Below are 19,408 nucleotides of genomic sequence, written 5' to 3' on the forward strand. Positions count from 1 at the left end.
TGAAGCGGCGGAACCAATGAGCGCGAGACGTTGAATGACAGCTGTCCAATAGGGACCCTCAGTGCTAGTACGGTTTGCGGCTTAAGCGCCGCCGCGGTCTGAGGAATGTCAACTATTCAACATGGAGGCGGAGGTCGATAAGCTGGAACTGATGGTGAGTGTAAAATGAAGGAGATCTACTGGGTAGTTTATTCTTCCCCGATGGCCTCCAATGTGGAACGCAATTTGGAGTCGCCGGAAACCCTGGGCGGAGGAGGCTGGACTAGACTCGAGCTCCTCCTCCTGCACCAAAGGGAGTCGCCGCCGCCTGGTCTCTTAACCGCCGCGGGGGGAAGGGGTTACATCCGGGAAACTCGTGAAGGAAATGGCGGGAGATGCTGGGGGTCCGGGGCCTTTGGAATTCCTTGTTCCTCGCCCTCACCTTTCGCCTCTCAAGGAACTGTGGCTGGTGCAAACAGCGTTCTGTGTATTTCCACCAAAAAGACCTGACTGTAATGGTCTCTAAACGCCCCAAGAAGGGGAGAGGTTTTTCACAGTCCGAGAAAGGGGGATGGAGGGTGGGGAATAAACAGAGAAGGGGGGAGAGAAATCCCTTTAGGGCTGAAGCGTTCATATTCAGCCCAGGGCAGGCTGAGAAAGGATGCGAGAGTTGCGTGCACAACTTCCTAGCGGCCAAGGAAGCCCCTAGACCAGTTTGGCCCATCGGTGGGGGAGACGTGTGAGCCTTTGGAATCTCAACCACGAGCTTCTTTTCCTGGAGCGCGGGCGGGACCTGGGACGTGGGAGGCTCCGCTGCGCTGGAGTTGCCTAGTTTCATTCATTGTGAAAGTAGGGGGCGGGGGCGAATAATTGGGAAGGACTCCCGCGGCTGCTTGGCCTGCTCTAGGGCGCCAAACTGCAGGGCCGTACTAGTTTTTTCTTTGGATTCTTCCCTCACTTGTCCTCTTTATTCTCTCCCTCCCATCCCTAGACTACCGGCTGGATCGCCCGCGCTTTTTTCTTAGTTCCCTTGTTTTATCTTCAGTCCCTTTACCCCCAACGCATTACGAGTGTTTGGATTGGGCTGGCTTCCTTTAGAGTGGGGAAGTTGGAGAACGCACCCATCATCGAACTCCTGTCCGTTTTTTTGTTAAAGAAAAACAACAAGATTAAGTAAAAAAGCCAAAATCTCCATCACAATCCTCTCCTCCCTGCCATTCCTTGGCGTTACTCCTTAAGTACCATTTGTGCCTGTGCTACTCTTCTCCAAGCGGAACCTTGGGTCTCTTTAATATCTGCAACGTGTAGTGATCTTGGAAGACCCTCACCCCCAGAAATTGCGAGACCTTGATATATCTTATTACTGTTTTCTTCTGATGTATTAATGAATTGTAGTGGCTCTCATATACAAAATTGACTTTCATTTGCTTCTAACGTTTTGAATTTTGATTTTCTTTGTGGGGTGTGTGTGTGGGAATTGGGAAGGTGAGAAATGGCAGCAAAGAAGGAAGAATTTCCTGCAGCTTTCCAAACCCTAAATAATGAACTTCTAGTTCAAAGTTTTGTTATTCTTATCATTAACTGTCTTTCAAAAAACAAAACAAAAAAACAGTATTAAGTATTGTAATTTGATTCTACCAACAGGCACAGATATTAACATTGTCTTGCCCATCTCCTCCATCATGAATTCCTCCCTCCAGATGGATATTTCTGCCTAATTGTAAGATGCTAAATGATACTAATTCTGCTTTTAACAGTTTTTTTTTTCCCTCTCAAGTTGGCTTTTAATTTTGAGGTACCAATGAAGCCTTTTTTGAAGTTTGCATTAGAGTCAATAGTCTCACAGGACATGTTTAAGATTGAACACATTTTATTTTAAGGGGAAAGCAATTACGTGTACATCTTGAAAAAAAAGTAGGTTTTAGAAAATTATGAGGTAGCCAGACTCGAACTTTTAGGTGTTTGAATGATGGGGTAGTTTTTAAAAATTCTTTTTATGCGAGGAAGAGAAGAAAACAGATCTTCTTAAATTCCTTTTAACTAACTTAGTCATAACTTTTTTTTTTCCTGTTCAAATTATTAGTTTCTTTCCATAATCATTAGGGTTTAAAAATTGTATTTGAACAATTACACTTTTATTATTACTGCTTTGTACTGGCTGGGTAGTATAAGACCATACATCTCACCTTTAGATTTGCCACGTGCTTTTAGAAAAAAATGTTATATCTGTGAACTGGTTTATTTTCTAAGATTCCAAAGGTAAATGATTTCCTGTACAATCCTCTGAGTTTTGGTTTTATATTACTTGAATAAAGGATTTGTTGAGGAACCAATGTTGAATATTTAATAAGTGAAATAGAATACTTATTATCTAACTTTGAAAAGAAAGTACTTATCTTAATTTTTTAAGATATCAGACAAATATCCTGATCCTCTTAAGTTTAAAATTTTCATATATTTTTCTAGTTTTAACCTGATTCAGAAAATTAAACATTTGTTTTTTAAAATTTTATTTATTTTTTTCTTATTGCTTATCTGTTTTATACATATTAGTGTATACATGTCAATCCCAATCTGCCAATTTATCCCACCCCCCATTTCCCCCCTTGGTGTCCATATGTTTGTTCTCTACATGTGTCTCTATTTCTGCCTTGCAAACAGGTTCATCTGTACCATTTTTCTCGATTCCACATATATGCTTTAATGTATGATATTTTAAACAATGGAAAGTGTTTTTGCATCAGTCAACCTTATTAATGGAGGAATAAACTCATTGTAGGGTAATCTTTGTTCTATAACTTTTTTCCCTTCACTTATTGACTGAGTGGTATTTGGCTAGTGTCTTTCTTTTGTGATACAGGTAGAGATTGTACACAAAAGGTAGTGCAATGTGATACTATGATACTATTTCTATTTCTGTGTTGACATCTGACTTCACAATGGTTTCTTACCAGTTAAAAGGTTAGAATGTTAATTGGCTTGAATCCAAGGAAACCTCTTAAATCTCAGAGCCGTCTCCTCCTCCCATTATTATTTTCTCTTTGATTTTTCTGCGCTTGAAGGAAATGGAGATGTTCCTCTTATATTTAAGATGTTTTAGGGGTTATCTGAAATTTTAAAATCCCCTTTCATAGCATTCAGTTAAGTAGCTCTAATGGTATCCTGTTTACGAGACATTGATTCCCTGGAGGTCTGTGAACTCTTGATATAAGATGGTAAGTGCTTTTTATATTGTAGTTTAGATTCGAGAGAGATAGGGTTTATAGAAATTGGGAAATATTATTTCACTTTTCATTTATTTTCTTTGGTAATCTTACTCAAAAGGCTAGTTTTATATGGCAGTTAATCGGTCAATTGCTATGGAGGAGCTAACCAACACATTTCATGACAGAAATATTTTCACAACTTTGCCTTAAGTAGTAATTATAACCTGTTAATACCAGTCCTGAGGTATTAACAATACCCATGTGAATAACTTATACAGCTTATAACATATTTACAAAATTCCTTTCTACATCTATGCATGTTTTCAGTTTGCATATTAATCATAGGTTAGTCGTCAAAAACCAATACCACTTTGATATTTAAATCCTAGTCTTCTTTTTTTTTTCTTTAACATTGATATAAATGTTCTTAGGTTTTGGATGTCTTCTGTCCAAAGAGGCAACCCTTCTTTGTATTCTTTTCACTCTGAAGCTTCAACTGATGCAAGATGCTCTTGTGTGTCTTTCCTACCTATTACTGCTGACGAATGCTCTGACTTTATTGCACTACTGTACTTTACAGCTAGCAGTGCAATAGTATTGTCAAAGCATCTGAAAGCAGAATGTACACCAGAATTTTGGTTCTTGCCTTACATCTTTCTTCAGTGTCTGTGAGTAATTTACCACAACCTTTGTTGCTGAAAACTATATAATTTTATTACAAAGTATATGTTTTAGAAAGTTATAATTTGAAAAAAAAATGTTTTCAACTAATTAAAAATTCACCACTGTAATGCATTATGAAACACATTGAGAGGATACACTTTATAGCTAAAGTTGTTATGGCTTGTCTAAACAAGTAGTACTTTGTCATTTGCTTTCTGTTACAGATTTGGATAGGTTCTGACAAATCTCAGGTTTTCTTTAATTGAGTTTGAAGATGAATTAGTATGTGATGAATACAATCTTTGCTGTATATTTCCTGTGGTAACCTGCCTCAAATCTTAAGTGGTGTTAATTTTGTGTATTGTATAGTAAATGCTTGAGTTTAAAACTTTAGAATGCATGTCTTAATGTTCTTTTTGTAATTATGAGATATAATAAAATGTGACTCCATCACTTGTTTTTTTGTAATCAGTTTGAGATAATTTGCATAGAGTAAAACTCAACAGTTTTAGTTGTACAATTTCATGAGTTTTGATAAATGTGTACAGTCATGTAACCACCACCACCAGTCATGATATAGAACATTTCCCTCACCATAAAAAGTTCCCTTATGACCCTTTGCAGTAAACCTCCCAAACTCCCTGGCAGCCACAGACCTCTAGTTTTGCCTTTCCTAGAAGTTCGTAAAAATGAAATCATATACACAAACCTTCTAGTCTTTCGTGTCTGGCTTCTTGCACTTAGCATAATGCTTTTAAGATTTACCCATGTTGTTGCATGTATTAGGAGTTGGACCATTTTTATTGACGAGTAGTATTCCATTGTCTAGAATGTCACAAATTGTTTATCCTTTCACCAGATTATGGAATCGTTAATTGAAGATTTTGCCTATTATGAATAGTTGTTCTAAACATTATAATACAAGTCTTTATGTGGACATAATGTTTTCATTTCTCTTGGGCAGCATGATAAAAGTATGATTGATCTTAAAAGAAACTGCTAAAATCTTTTTCAAAGCTCTGTATTAGGGTTCCAGTTTCTCTAAGTCCTCACCAACACTTGGTACTATTGTCAGTCTTCTTCATTTTAGCCATTCTAGTAGGTGTGTAGTGGTATCTCATTATAGTTTCAATTTGCATTTCCTTAATGGCTAATGGTATTGAACATCTTTTCATGTGCTTATTTGAAGTTGGTATATCTTCTTTAGTGAATATCTGTTAAAATCTTTTGCCTATTTTCAAATTGAGTTGTCTGTCTTTTTATTATTACAAGAGTCCTTTGATTTTATCTATTTGCCTTCTCCCTTAAAATTTTTTGATGGAGTCCAGTTTATACATTTTATTCTTCTATGGTTTATGCCTTCTGTGTTCTATCTAAGAATTCTTTGCTTAACTCGAGGTCACAAATGTTTTCTTCTAGAAGATTTATAGTTTTAGTTTTTACATTTAGATCTCAGTCCATTTTGAGTTAACTTTTGTTAGGAAGCCTTGAAATCATCTAGTATAAGGCTTCACCCATTGCTCTTGTTTTCTAAAACTTTTAAATTAATTTACATTTCCACATAATTTTTCTGTCAATTTCTATAAAAAAAAGAGGTGTACTGGGATTATGTTGAATCTAAAGAACAATTTGGGGAGAATCGCTATCTTAACAATATTGAGCCTTCTGATACGTGAACATTATCTCTCCATTAATTAGGTCTTTTAAAATTTCTCTCAACAGTGTTTTGCAGTTTTCAGTTTATAGGTCTTACTTACTTTTTTTTATAACCTGCTTAGTGTGATTTTTTTAAATTAATTAATTAATTTTTGGCTGTGTTGGGTCTTCGTTGCTGCATGTGGGCTTTCTCTAGTTGCAGCAAGCTGGGGCTACTCTTCATTGTGGTGCACAGGCTTCTCATTGCAGTGGCTTCTCTTGTTGTGGAGCACGGGCTCTGGGGGCACGGGCTTCAGTAGTTGTTGTTCCCTGGCTCAGTAGTTGTGGCACACGGGCTTAGTTGCTCCGCGGTATGTGGGATCTTCCTGGACCAGGGCTTGAACCTGTGTCCCCTGCATTGGCAGGCGGATTCTTAACCACTGCACCACCAGGGAAGTCCTAAATAAGTCAATTCTTGATTCTTTAATTCATTGTTTTTGTTCTCATTTTATAAATGAGGAAATAATCTCAGTTTTCACTTAAGATTTTCATGTAGTGATTAGTGACTGTAAAATAAATTTAGCTTTTCAGAACAATTTATTTTTGTTAGGAGATGTGAGAGTTGTAGTAGTTCTTATTAATTCCTCCTCTCCTCTCTGTAATTTCTCCAATTTTAGATGATAGTACTTCATACTTTCTTTTGGTAAGTGTTACTAGGGCAGGCTGGTACCAGAGGCTAGAGATATTAAGGAACTTATCTGGGAGACATGGCTAAATACATTGAGACAGATGCCATGATGGGATAAGTAAATGTCAGTTGTTGTGGGGGCACATTGGAAAGAGGCACCTAACCTGGGGAAGGATTCTTGTTAGAGGTGAGAGGTAATCTGAGACTGGAAGGATGAGTAGGGATTAGCCAGTGAAGGAAACAGAAAACTTTCCAGGCAAAGGAAACAGTGCGTGTGAAAGTACAGAGGTGTTGCACAAGTGGGGGAAACCGCAAGTTGTCAGTACAGTTTTGAGATGGGGGGCAGGGGGGTTGAGATGAAGAACTAGTAAAATCAATTCTAGCTATTAAGTTGAAAACCTCCACCACACTTCCTTTATTACATTCTAAACATTTAAAATTATTGTAAATATTCATGTTCTGTAGTAATTATGAACCTATGTTCCTTAATTAAAAAAAAAATCTTATAAACACCCAGTTAAGGTTTTGGATAAAATATAGGGAAATTTAATGACTTCTGATAAAATTATATATTGATTTCTGTGTGCAGAATATAAACACCCAGTTAAGGTTTTGGATAAAATATAAACATATTACATATAAACACCCAGTTAAGGTTTTGGATAAAATATAGGGAAATTTAATGCCTTCTGATAAAATTATATATTGATTTCTGTGTTCTACACTCTTTATTGCTCTATTTATAAGGCATAGGATACCATAAATAACAGAGAAGTCTTTAAAAAAAAAAATAATGAAAAGGAGGACTTCCCTGGTGGCACAGTGGTTAAGAATCCACCTGCCAACGCAGGAGACAAAGAGTTCGATCCCTGGTCCGGGAAGATCCCACATGCCATGGAGCAACTAAGCCTGTGTGCCACAACTACAGAGCCTGCGCTCTAGAGCCCGCAAGCCACAACTACTGAGCCCGCGTGCCACAACTACTGAAGCCTGCACGCCTAGAGCCCGTGCTCCGCAACAAGAGAAGCCACTGCAATGAGAAGCCTGTGCACTGCAATGAAGAGAAGCCCCCACTCAGCAACACAGCCCCAACGATGAAGACCCAAAGCAGCCAAAAATAAAATTTTTAATTAATTAAAAAAAAAAGACTACGTTGTATAGTCTAGATTCTTTTTTTAAAAATGTATTTATTATTTATTTATTTAGTTTTGGCTGCGTTGGGTCTATGTTGATGCGTGTGGGCTTTCTCTAGTTGTGGCAAGCGGGGGCTACTCTTCGTTGCGGTGCGCGGGCTTCTCGTGGCGGTTGCTTCTCTTGTGGAGCACGGGCTCTAGGTGTGTGGGCTTCAGTAGTTGTGGCACACGGGCTCAGTAGTTGTGGCTCGTGGGCTCTAGAGCGCAGGCTCAGTAGTTGTGGCGCACGGGCTTAGTTGCTCTGCAGCATGTGGGATCTTCCTGGACCAGGGATCGAACCCTTTGTCCCCTGTGTTGGCAGGTGGATTCTTAACCACTGTGCCACCAGGGAAGTCCCTATTCTAGATTCTTTTGTAGGTATATTTTTATTTTTTCTAAACCAGGTTCATTCTATATATTATGAAAATCAAAATCTATCCCTGTAGTCTATTATGTGTCCATAGCACAGTTAACATAAATAACCTAAGATCCTGAAAGCTTAAAAAAAGTTAAGTAGACTACTTTAACTGATAAAGTCAGGCTCATGTGTACTACTCTCTTAATTGTTACATAAAAGTCTGCAGATTAGGAACTGATGAACCTGAAACTTCACACTTTCTTCTGCTTTGATGTTGTTATTTGCCTGAAATAACATGTCTGTAACTGGGTGCTTGTGCGTATTGCTGCTTATCTGTTTCAGACAAGCATAGACATGTGTTTGTTCTCTCTGGAAGAGAGTGGATAATAGTCAACTCTCTGGCAGAAATATACAAAAAACCAATTTTGACTGTGTAGACATTAGAGGTGGTGCTCAACTGGTTAAGAGCTTGAAATATTTATTAAAACAGGCTTTAGAATGTTGTTGGATTCCCAGGCTGTTCTTTCAAATGAATAAATGTTTTTTAATCTATTCCCTTTTTTCACTGCATATTAAAAACCAGGGATATAGAAGTGAAAAGACAAGTCTCTTGCCAGCAAGAAACTTGAAATCAAATGGTGACACTACCATGCAAACAAATGATTGTAATATAAGACATGACTTAGTAAACTTTATCCATGAAAAAAATAAAATGAGAATAGATAAAGGTGTTTCTAAACCTGTATTGGAGAGATGGGAATGTAAGGAAAGGGGTGCTTTAAGTAGTTTCTTTGGTTGATAATACAGCTAACCTAGATCTAGGAGTGTTAAGATACCTAATTTGCCGTTAAAACAATGTTTCTATGGAAAATGTATTTCTAAGCCTAGCCACTGAGTCCAGAACATACCTCTACCAACTCCTCTCATCAGAGGCAAGGCTGCCGTATTTTCCCCCTTCATTTCCCTGTGTTTTGATGTTGAGACAGGCTCTCTCAGAAGACGATGTGTTTGGAGCTGGTCCTTTTGAAAGGGAGCATTTTTGTGGCAGTGGGAATCTATGGGTTTTTGTAAAGAGGAAATGTTTTTTTAAACTGTACTGCAATTATGTTCTTTTCTCCTTGCTGCCAAATACTTGAGTGGTATGTCATACAGTGTGCCTTTTATCTAAAGCCTTAAGCTTATCATAATAAAAACTAGTATGACGGAATGTTGTGTTTGTGAAATATGTGGCATGCTCTCTAAAACTCTAAATTATTTCCTGAAGTATTTTTTTCCCATTTGTACAGTATCATCCTTACAATCCCAGTCTTCTTCCAAGGATGTCCAATTGGCAGAATGTAATTTGGTGGTCTTTGGGGCTTTAACATTGATTTCCATGGACTTTTCCCAGCTAAATTGCATATTTCATTTACCACTCTTAGGATTGATATAAAACTTTTCCCATTTATTTTTATTACTGATTTAGAGAAAAACTGTGAATATGAAATATGAATGTCTTGGGCTTTAAAAAATTCACTAGTTTTATTTTAAATATTCTAATATGCCTAAAAATAAGACAGGTAGCTAAAACTAATTAAACAGCAACCTCATTGTTTACAAGGCTTCCAATGTGAATGAAGTTTAGCAATATCATTTTGTTCCATTAATCAGACACTAATGAGTTTTGGAGACTGTCATAATTGGTCAGTAAATTTCCTACCGTGTAACTAGAAATTTTCCTGTTTATCACCAGATCCTAGAACCCTATCGATATTGTCTCTGCTGTGTAAATAGTTCTGAGTAGTGCAATATTGCTTATAGGGTTTTGGTGTTTGGGAAGAACAATGGGCAGGTTGCAGAAATGATGCAGCTGAAACTGAAGCAACAGTCATCTTTGTTTAGGAAGAAAACAAATAGTAGAAGCTACTTTTCAATACATACATTAAAATCTGAAACTCAAAGGTCAAATTTTTTTTTTTTAATTTATTTTTGGCTGCATTGGGTCTTCGTTGCTGTGCGCGGGCTTTCTCTAGCTGCGGCCAGTGGGGGCTAGCTACTCTTTGTTGTGGTGCACAGGCTTCTCATTGCGGTGGCTTCTCTTGTTGCAGAGCACGGGCTCGAGGCACGCAGCTTCAGTAGTTGTGGCATGCGGGCTTCAGTAGTTGTGGCATGCGGGCTTCAGTAGTTGTGGCTCGCAGGCTCTAGAGTGCAGGCTCGGTAGTTGTGGCGCACGGGCTTAGTTGCTCTGAGGCATGTGAGATCTTCCCAGACCAGGCCTCCAACCCGTGTCCCCTGGATTGGCAGGCGGATTCTTAACCACTGCACCACCAGGGAAGCCCCAAGTTTTTATATATTAGGAAAAAGAAACACTTTCATTAATTTTAACATTTTGACAAATTAAACTTTGGTTTATTTGTGGTATAATGATATAATAGAAGTTTAGTGTTGAAAGGGACTAGATTTCCATCTCTCTCATTTAATAGGAGAGACTCAGAGGGAAGGTACTGGAGGCCACATAGCTGGTTAGTGAGACCAGAACTAGAACTTCTGCCACATATCTCAATCCTCTTATTTTCTTTTCTTCTGTACCAGACTACCAGGTTATATTCAGAGAGAATTTTTTAATGGACTAACTGCAGAGATATTAGATTTAAAACTTAAAAAAAACTGTTTAAATTTAATATTAGGTAAAGTCTTTACATTTTTCCCCCATCTATGTGATTCTTATTGGATTTAATGTCATGTATAACTTTGGTCTAACTACATAAAAACAGAGTAATGAAAATAGAACTAGAGGGAAGTCACTTAGACTATTTCTTCATTTATAAAATGAGGGGTTCAGATCAGAGAATCTTCATTGTTTTTCTCTTTCTCAACATTGCATTGGCACCCTTTTTCCTTTTTTGTCCCCTGCTTAATCCACAGCCCACTGACTTCGCTAATAAGTAAATACTTCCCCTAGGTTTTATCACAAAATGTTCTGTTCAGTTCTTCAAGGAGGATAACATTCTACTCTCAAACTGTTTTTCCTCTTTTAAAAAAGTTTTAAAATTGTGGTTAAATACACATAAAATTTACCATTTTAGGCATTTAAAATGTAAAGAACTCAGCAGTGTTAAGTACATTCTCATCATTGTGCAACCATCACCACCATCCATCCCCAGAACTTCATCTTTCCAAACTGAAACTCCACATGTTAAACAATAACTCCCTATTCCCTGTACCCCCTGTCTTTTAAAATCTGTTTAAAATTCTATTTGTTCTCTGAAATATTTTCCAAATAGAAGTGTGGGTATATTACTTAAAGGGGGGATGGAAATTTTTTAAAAAACCTTTTGAAAGCAGTGGTATACATATAAGTGCAGCTGTGGTGGGAAAGTGGGAAGTCCTGAATTTTAGCATTTGCCAGTTTCCCTGGTGTATATATTTCCATCCTAGCCGAGTTTAAGCTATCAGCATGATGTCACTGAAAATGGAGTTGGAAAGACATGCAGTAGTAGCATGTGATATATTTCTACTGTATAGATATGATAGACCTCAAGAGCATAGATAAGAGTAAAATATAGTAAAATAACAAGGAAGTTATGGTTTTTGTGTATATATTTGTTTTTAATAATTTATTTAGTTGTAAATTTAATAACTTAATTTTTAGTGATGGCTGTGTTTAACAATTGGCTTGCAAAAATTCCTAAAAATTTAGCTGGCTCCATCATGCCATTGATTGGAAGCACACTCTTTGGTATCATTTATTTATTTATTTATTTATTTATTCATTCATTCATTCATTTAGCTGTGCTGGGTCTTAGTTGCAGAACGCGGGATTTTAGTTGTGGCATGTGGGATCTTGTAGTTGTGCAATGTGGGATCTAGTTCCCTGGCCAGGGATTGAACATGGGCCCCTGCACTGGGAGCGCAGAGTGTTAACCACTGGACCACCAGGGAAGCCCCTGGTATCTTATTAAAATATAAATACTTAAGGGAAGGAACCACTTCTTTTTGGTACTATTGGTGATTTTAGTACGTTGTGGACCCCCAGGTATTACGTGAAGCCATAGCTGAAACCACTCTCTTGAAGAGGAGACATTGTTAAATGGACTGTGGGATTATACTAGATAAATTTAAGCAGAACTAAAATATCAAGTTAAAAAACATTGGGCTTCCCTGGTGGCGCAGTGGTTGAGAGTCCGCCTGCTGATGCAGGGGACACGGGTTCGTTCCCTGGTCAGGAGGATCCCACATGCCGCGGAGCGGCTGGGTCTGTGAGCCATGGCCGCTGAGCCTGTGTGTCCGGAGCCTGTGCTCCGCAACGAGAGAGGCCACAACAGTGAGAGGCCGGCATACTGCAAACAAACAAACAAACAAAAATCTATAGGCTTGGGACTTCCCTGGTGGCACAGTGTTAAGAATCCACCTGCCAATGCAGGGCACATGGGTTCGAGCCCTGGTCCTGGAAGATCCCACATGCCGCAGAGCAACTAAGCCCGTGTGCCACAACTACTGAGCCTGCGCTCTAGAGCTCGTGAGGCACAACTACTTAGCCTGTGTGCCACAACTACTGAAGCCTGCTGCGCCTAGAGCCGGTGCTCCAAAACAAGAGAAGCCACCGCAATGAGACACCCGTGCACCACAACGAAGAGTAGCCCCCGCTCACCGCAGCTAGAGAAAGCCCACGCGCAACGAAGACCCAACACAGCCAAAAATAAATAAATTAATTAAAAAACACAAAAACATAGGCTTAAGAATATCTGTTCCATAAATAAGGGTTCCTAGAATAGAGATTCTATTTTAAGGTAACCCTGGAGCGACAAATCCCATAATCCTAAGAATTTTGTGGTAACTTAATAAGTTTTAAAAACTTTTATTTAAAATTATGCTTTAGCATGTTATACAGGCCTTGAATTATACATAAAGCTACAGAATTGTGGTCTACTTGAATAATTGAAACAAATCAGGTCTTCAATGTGTAGAGCCTTTGCTTTATTTGATTTGTTCTACCCCATCCCCTCCCCCTACTTTCCATCCACATGTCATACAGGTTAGTGTACTTTTTTATATAAAGAAAAAGATAATTCTTGAGCATATTTTAATGTGGGAATTATGCCAACAGGAAATTCTTTATATATACACACATACATATATAGTAATTACTGATATGCTTAATCATGGCAGCTAATAGAACAAGTATATTTGACAAATGAAATGCCTCCGTTTTTGGAAAACATTATAAACACTTTTTAAATAGAGAACTTCTAGATTTGTTTTTCTGGCTCATAGCAACTCCTTGTTGTTAGAGATGCAAATCAGATACTGATTATTGGAAAATTTTTAAAAACAAAGGCTGACTCTTTTCTTCAATTGTACTCTAGAAGTTTTTGGTTATAAAGATAGAATTTTATTAATTGCAAAGTTTTCCAATCAAATTTAGGCCAATGATGAGAGAAATTATTAGTGATGGAAGCTTTAGTTTATCTCTTTCTGAAATTCTGTTCAATAGTGACAGCTTCTGACTTCAGAAGCATTTTAACTTCTGAGAGCCATTTTTTCTTCCTCACTCTACCTTCCAAAGTAGAATCCTTGGTTTACTTTTTGTATAATAAAAATATCTGTATACTGCTTCTCATTGGATCTGAGAACTACTTTTAACAGTTTTTGTTGGTTTATACTTTTTCCATTAAGGCTCCAAATTTTCAAGAAGCAATCTTTAGTCCAGAGCTTAAGTTGACAGAAAGGTCAGAAAATCTTCTCAGCTGTGGGCTATGAACAGGAGACCTTCCCTGAGGAAATCATGTTTTGCCTTTCACAGTAAACTCAAAGGATGGTGGTTGTTTCCCTGACAAATTCAAGGCAGTACATGCTTTAAGATCTAGTAAAAGATGTAGAATTTCCCCAAATTAAGAATAATTTGTAGATTATATCACATTCAGAAATAAACCACTTTTAACACCCTGATATATATCCTTCCCAACGTTTCTCTGTGTACGCACAAGTATTTTACAGCCTATGGCAGTTTTCTGCTTTTTCTCTCTTAGAAGTTTACTGCAGATCAAGGTCTCACGCTAGGACCCAGTTTAAATAAATTGGAGTTTTTCGGACTGCTACTCCTGTATTAATGTAGCTTTTTTTGTGTAATTTATGACCCTTTAAGCCTTCCAATTTTGGTCTGTGTGGCACATATTTGTAGTTCTTTGGTTAATGGGGTTGCAAATTATGTTAACAGCCGGAGTATCCCTGAAAATAAGTCTGTTCAGTGTTTTAATTTGAAACCACATATCCTACCAGAGGTAGAAAAACTGCCTATTTGATGAGAGTGTTAGTAACCTTAGGGAATTCTTGAAGCCATTGCTAGTTCTTAATAGAGCATGGGTATTCTAGATCAGGGGTCCCCAACCCCCTGTTAGGAACCAGGCTGCACAGTAGGTGAGCACAGTAGGAGGTGTGCGGTGGGCGAGCGAAGCTTCATCTGCGGATGCCTTGCATTATAGCCTGAACCATCCCCTATCCCCACCCCCGCCCACTCCCCCATTCCGTGGAAAAATCATCTTCCACAAAACCGGTCCCTGTGTCAAAAAGGTTGCGGACCAATGTTCTAGATGATGGAGGTTCTGTATACTTTTCTATTTCCATATTTTCAAAATCAGTGTATATCATATTAAAATATGTGAAAATATAAAGAAAAAAGAATACAGTATCATGTTTAGTAATACATATTTTAGTTCATGAAATAATTATTTCTGCTGATCTTTAGTTCCAGAAGGCTGACTCTGATCTGGATTACATTCAGTACAGGCTGGAATATGAAATCAAGACTAATTATCCTGATTCAGCAGGCAAGGTAATCTGAAAAAGAAATGTTTTTTTAACAGAATATTATATTAAAAGATTTTCTGATAGTATTTCTAATAGTAGTAGATTATAACAATTGCATTATTAAATTTATAGAATCTTTTTTGTGTTGGAAACTTGGTCACAGAATATTAGAGAGATTATACCCATAGTCAAGGAAATTTGTGGCTCCTCTTTTTTTTTTTTTTTTTTTTTGCGTTACACGGGCCTCTCACTGTTGTGGCCTTTCCCATTGCGGAGCACAGGCTCCGGACGCGCAGGCTCAGCGGCCATGGCTCACGGGCCCAGCCGCTCCGCGGCACGTGGGATCTTCCTGGACTGGGGCACGAACCCGTGTCCCCTGCATCGGCAGGCGGACTCTCAACCACTGCGCCACCAGGGAAGCCCTCCTCTTTTTTTTTTAACCCGTAAATAAGAATTATTGAGTCCAGAGGTGTAAACCACTATGGAAGCCTCTGAAATTCTGAGAGAATATAGATACCTCTAGGGCAGTGGTTAAATAAGAGGGGAGAAATCCTAGCAGTGATGATATTCTCTGAGGAAGATGATGATATACTATTAAATTCATTACATGAACTGTGATTTTTGCATAAAATTATGTACTTAGTTATTTCTAAGTTTAGGTTGATTAGAAATATTATCTGTTTATATGCCATAAATTATAACTACATGTATACACGCCTATCTATAGAGATAAAGCAGACAATTTTTAAGCATTGTCTGCTAAAATTAATTTAGCACTTAAAATATTAATTTACCACTTAAATCATTAATGTTTATCTTTTATAGCATTTGCTAGCAGACAAGAAATATCGTATTTTACTGTTTCTCAAAAAATTTATACAATTAAAATTTGGGAGGAATTGAGTGGAAGTGCAAATTAAAATAACATTTTATATAAAATTGGGAAAGCATTGTGAATGTTCAGTTTTTACTGCTTTACATGAAATAATGGAATGCCAGGATTCTATGGGAGTACAGTTTTAACTGTTCTACCTCCTTAACTGACTTGACTTTTTCTTTGTCTTTTCCTCTTTTCTCTTTTACTGAAGAACAACCAACCAATTCTGGTCCAGTGGTACCACCTAATTGACTGGCCAAAGCACTCATCTGAGTCAATATCTTTCGAGTACCATGTGGAAAACATTTCATGTGGGGCTTCCCCTTTTCTTCCACCTTCCATCTCTCATTTTAGTTACACTTCCAGTTGTTTTTCTCTTCTACAACTTTTTTTTTTAAACAGCTTTATTGACCTATGATTCACATACCATGAAATTCACCCTTTTAAAGTATACAGTTCAGTGGTTTTTAGTATATTTAGTTCATTGGGATTTTTAGTAATTTAGTATACTGTACAGCCATCATCACAATAAATATTTGAATATTTTCATCACCTCAAAAAGAAACCCATACCCATTAGCTGTTTCTCCCCATTAACAACCACTTCTCCTGCCCCTGGCCAGCTCCCAACAACTACTAATCCACTTTCTGTCTCTGAAAACTCTACAGATTTGCTGTCTGAACATTTCATATAAATGGAATCATACAATATGTGGCCTTTTATGTCTGGTTTCTTTCACTTAGCATGTTTTTTTTTTTAATTGACATATAGTTGATTTACAGTGTTTCAGGTGTACAGCAAAGTGATTCAGTTTTACATACACACACATATATATATATATATATATATATTCTTTTTCAGATTCTTTTCCATTATAGGTTATTACAAGATATTGAGTATAGTTCCCTGTGCTATACAGGAGGTCGTTGTTATCTATTTTATATACAGTAGTATATATCCGTTAATACCAAATTTCCAATTTATCCCTCCCCTGCCTCTTCCTCTTTGGTAACCATAAGTTTGTTTCCCATGACTGTGAGTCTGTTTCTGTTTTGTAAATAAGTTCATTTGTATCATTTTTTTTTAGATTCCACATATAACTGGTATCATGATATGTCTTTCTCTTTCTGACTTCACTTAGTGTGATAATCTCTAGATCCATCCATGTTGCTGCAAATGGCATTATTTCATTCTATTTTATGGATGAGTAGTATTCCATTGTATACATATACCACATCTTCTTTATCCATTCATCTGTCGATGGACATTTAGGTTGCTTTCATGTCGTGGCTATTGTAAATAGTCCTGCTATGAACATTGGGGTCCATGTATCTTACTATTTTTTTTTTTTGTGGTTCGCGGGCCTCTCACTGCCGTGGCCTCTCCCGTTGCGGAGCACAGGCTCCTGACGCGCAGGCTCAGCGGCCATGGCTCACGGGCCCAGCAGCTCCACGGCATGTGGGATCTTCCCGGACCGGGGCATGAACCCGTGTCCCCTGCATCGGCAGGCGGACTCTCAACCACTGCGCCACCAGGGAAGCCCTTTTTTTTTTTTTTTAAAGAAGATGTTGGGGGTAGGAGTTTATTAATTAATTAATTAATTATTGCTATGTTGGGTCTTCGTTTCTGTGCGAGGGCTTTCTCGAGTTGTGGCAAGCGGGGGCCACTCTTCATCGCGGTGCGTGGGCCTCTTACTATCATGGCCTCTCTTGTTGTGGAGCACAAGGCTCCAGACATGCAGGCTCAGTAGTTGTGGCTCACGGGCCTAGTTGCTCTGTGGCATGTGGGATCTTCCTGGACCAGGGCACGAACCCGTGTCCCCTGCATCGTCAGGCGGACTCTCAACCACTGCGCCACCAGGGAAGCCCTCTTTTTTTTTTTTTTAATTAATTAATTTATTTTTGGCTGCATTGGGTCTTTGTTGCTGCACGCAGGCTTTCTCTAGTTGTGGCGAGCAGGGGCTACTCTTTGTTGCAGTGCGCGGGCTTCTCGTTGCAGTGGCTTCTCTTGTTGCAGAGGGAGCATGGGCTCTAGGCGTGTGGGCTTCAGTAGTTGTGGCACGTGGGCTTAGTAGTTGTGGCACACGGGCTTATTGGCTCTGCGGCATGTGGGATCTTCCTGGACCAGGGCTCGAACCCGTGTCCCCCGCATTGGCAGGCGGATTCTTAACCACTGTGTCACCAGGGAAGTCCTGTAGGTTCTTTTAAATTTAGTAACACAATTAATGGCATGTTTCCTTTTGTTTCTTTCAAAAGACTTAGTTTTTTGCTCACATATTGGCTTTTCTTCTTCCTCATCACTAGCACTGTCATAACCAGAACACTTCTTGGATATTTTTGTGAGCTACCAAAAGTGATCACCCACTTATAATAAATAAAACCCTAAAACGAATTGAAATGTTATAGGCACAAAATTAAATAAAGTGCAGAATAGTTTGCAAACACTAATAAAAGAACACGGTGGCTCCCAAGAAGCCAGTCACTCAAAACAGGCTGTGTGCACAATAATGTTTTCCTCTGTGGTGTGGTGCTAAGTCCTAAAATCACGTTTCCTGAGTTAATCATTGCCATCTCAATTTTACTAGACCCAGTTACTGTCACAAAACACGTAGTATGGGTAATTGACTGACTACCCTACGTTAACTCTTAGCTCTGTGGCTGTTTATTCCTTACACCTTATTCACCAATTCCTTCTTTTTTCCTAGTTTGGGAGATCATCAGGATTAGTTCTTAACACATTTTTTTCCCCTATAAATTTGTATCAATATTTGGGGAATTCGTTATTCTTATGGTTTATATGTACAGTTCTCTGATCAATTCACTACTGAGCTCCATTCTAAAGATCATTTATAATTGCCTGATCCCCTGCCGTCTCACAGTTGATGTCCTCTACCCTCAAATCAATTTTCCTCCCAACCTGAAACTTATATTTCTGTCAAATTAATTTTTATAAATAATTAGAAAAGTCACAGAAGTACATAGTTACAAATAGTAATTCCTTGTTTCACACTTTTATTTCAGCATCTTCTTGTATTTACCTCTATATTTCTAAGTAGTATGCTTGTATTGCTATTTTTCCTCTGATCTGAAAAATCTACTGATTTCCTGGATACAAACTATTCTAGTTCAAATCCCAGCTCTGCATTGTGATCTTAGGCAAGTCACTTAACCTCTCTGTACTTAGTTTCCTCGTCTATAAAATGGTTTATTACTGCCTACTTTGTAGGTTAAGAGAGAATAAAATTATATATATACATAATGTGTTTAGAACTGTTTGGTCCAGAATATGCGATATATTTTAGCTGTTATTATTAATAACTTCCTGTTATTGAAGATAAAGATTAAATACTTTACTATCCATAAGTATCCTCATCTTCACAATTTCTGGATATATCATTCAGTATTTGTTTATATTATTATGTCTTAGTCTGTTTTGGGGGCTGCTATAACAAAATAGTAGACTGGGTACTTTTTTTTTTTTTTTTTTTTTTTGCGGTACGCGGTCCTCTCACTGTTGTGGCCTCTCCCGTTGCGGAGCACAGGCTCCGGACGCGCAGGCCCAGCGGCCATGGCTCATGGGCCCAGCCGCTCCGCGGCACGCGGGATCCTCCCAGACCGGGGCACGAACCCGTATCCCCTGTAGCGGCAGGCGGACTCTCAACCACTGCGCCACCAGGGAAGCCCTGGGGCCTTCTTTTGGGTTGCAGACTTTTGGTTGTATCCTTAAATGGCAGAAGGGGAAGATCTCTCTAAGGTCTCTTCTATCAGAGCACTAATCCCATTCGTGATGGCTGTACCCTCATAACATAATCACCTCTCAAAGATCCCACCTCTTAATTCCATCACCTTGGGGGTTAGGTTTCAACAAATAAACTTTGCAGGGACACATTCAGATCACAGTAATTATGGCTCTGCAAATATTGCTTTTATCCAAGTCACGCAATATACTATGTTTGCTTTTCCTTTCTTACACAACTTGTTTTTCTGGAGCTAATAATTGTTTTCTTTTTTTCCCCTTCAATTTTCTTAGTTTTTCTATGCATTT

General features: G+C 38.4%; 1 protein-coding gene across 1 annotated transcript in view; it reads left to right on the forward strand.

Moving 5' to 3' along the window:
- Nucleotides 1-23: 23 nt before the first annotated feature.
- Nucleotides 24-19,408, forward strand: part of SKA2 (spindle and kinetochore associated complex subunit 2) — a 31,077-nt gene continuing 11,692 nt past the window's right edge. The window contains exons 1-2 of the mRNA XM_033431675.2: nt 24-154; nt 14,426-14,512. Of these exons, the coding sequence (XP_033287566.1) occupies nt 122-154; nt 14,426-14,512 (120 nt within the window). The 5' untranslated portion in view covers nt 24-121. The remainder of the gene's footprint in view (nt 155-14,425; nt 14,513-19,408) is intronic.

This window comes from Orcinus orca, chromosome 19, assembly GCF_937001465.1.
Source record: "Orcinus orca chromosome 19, mOrcOrc1.1, whole genome shotgun sequence".
NCBI lineage: Eukaryota > Metazoa > Chordata > Mammalia > Artiodactyla > Delphinidae > Orcinus > Orcinus orca.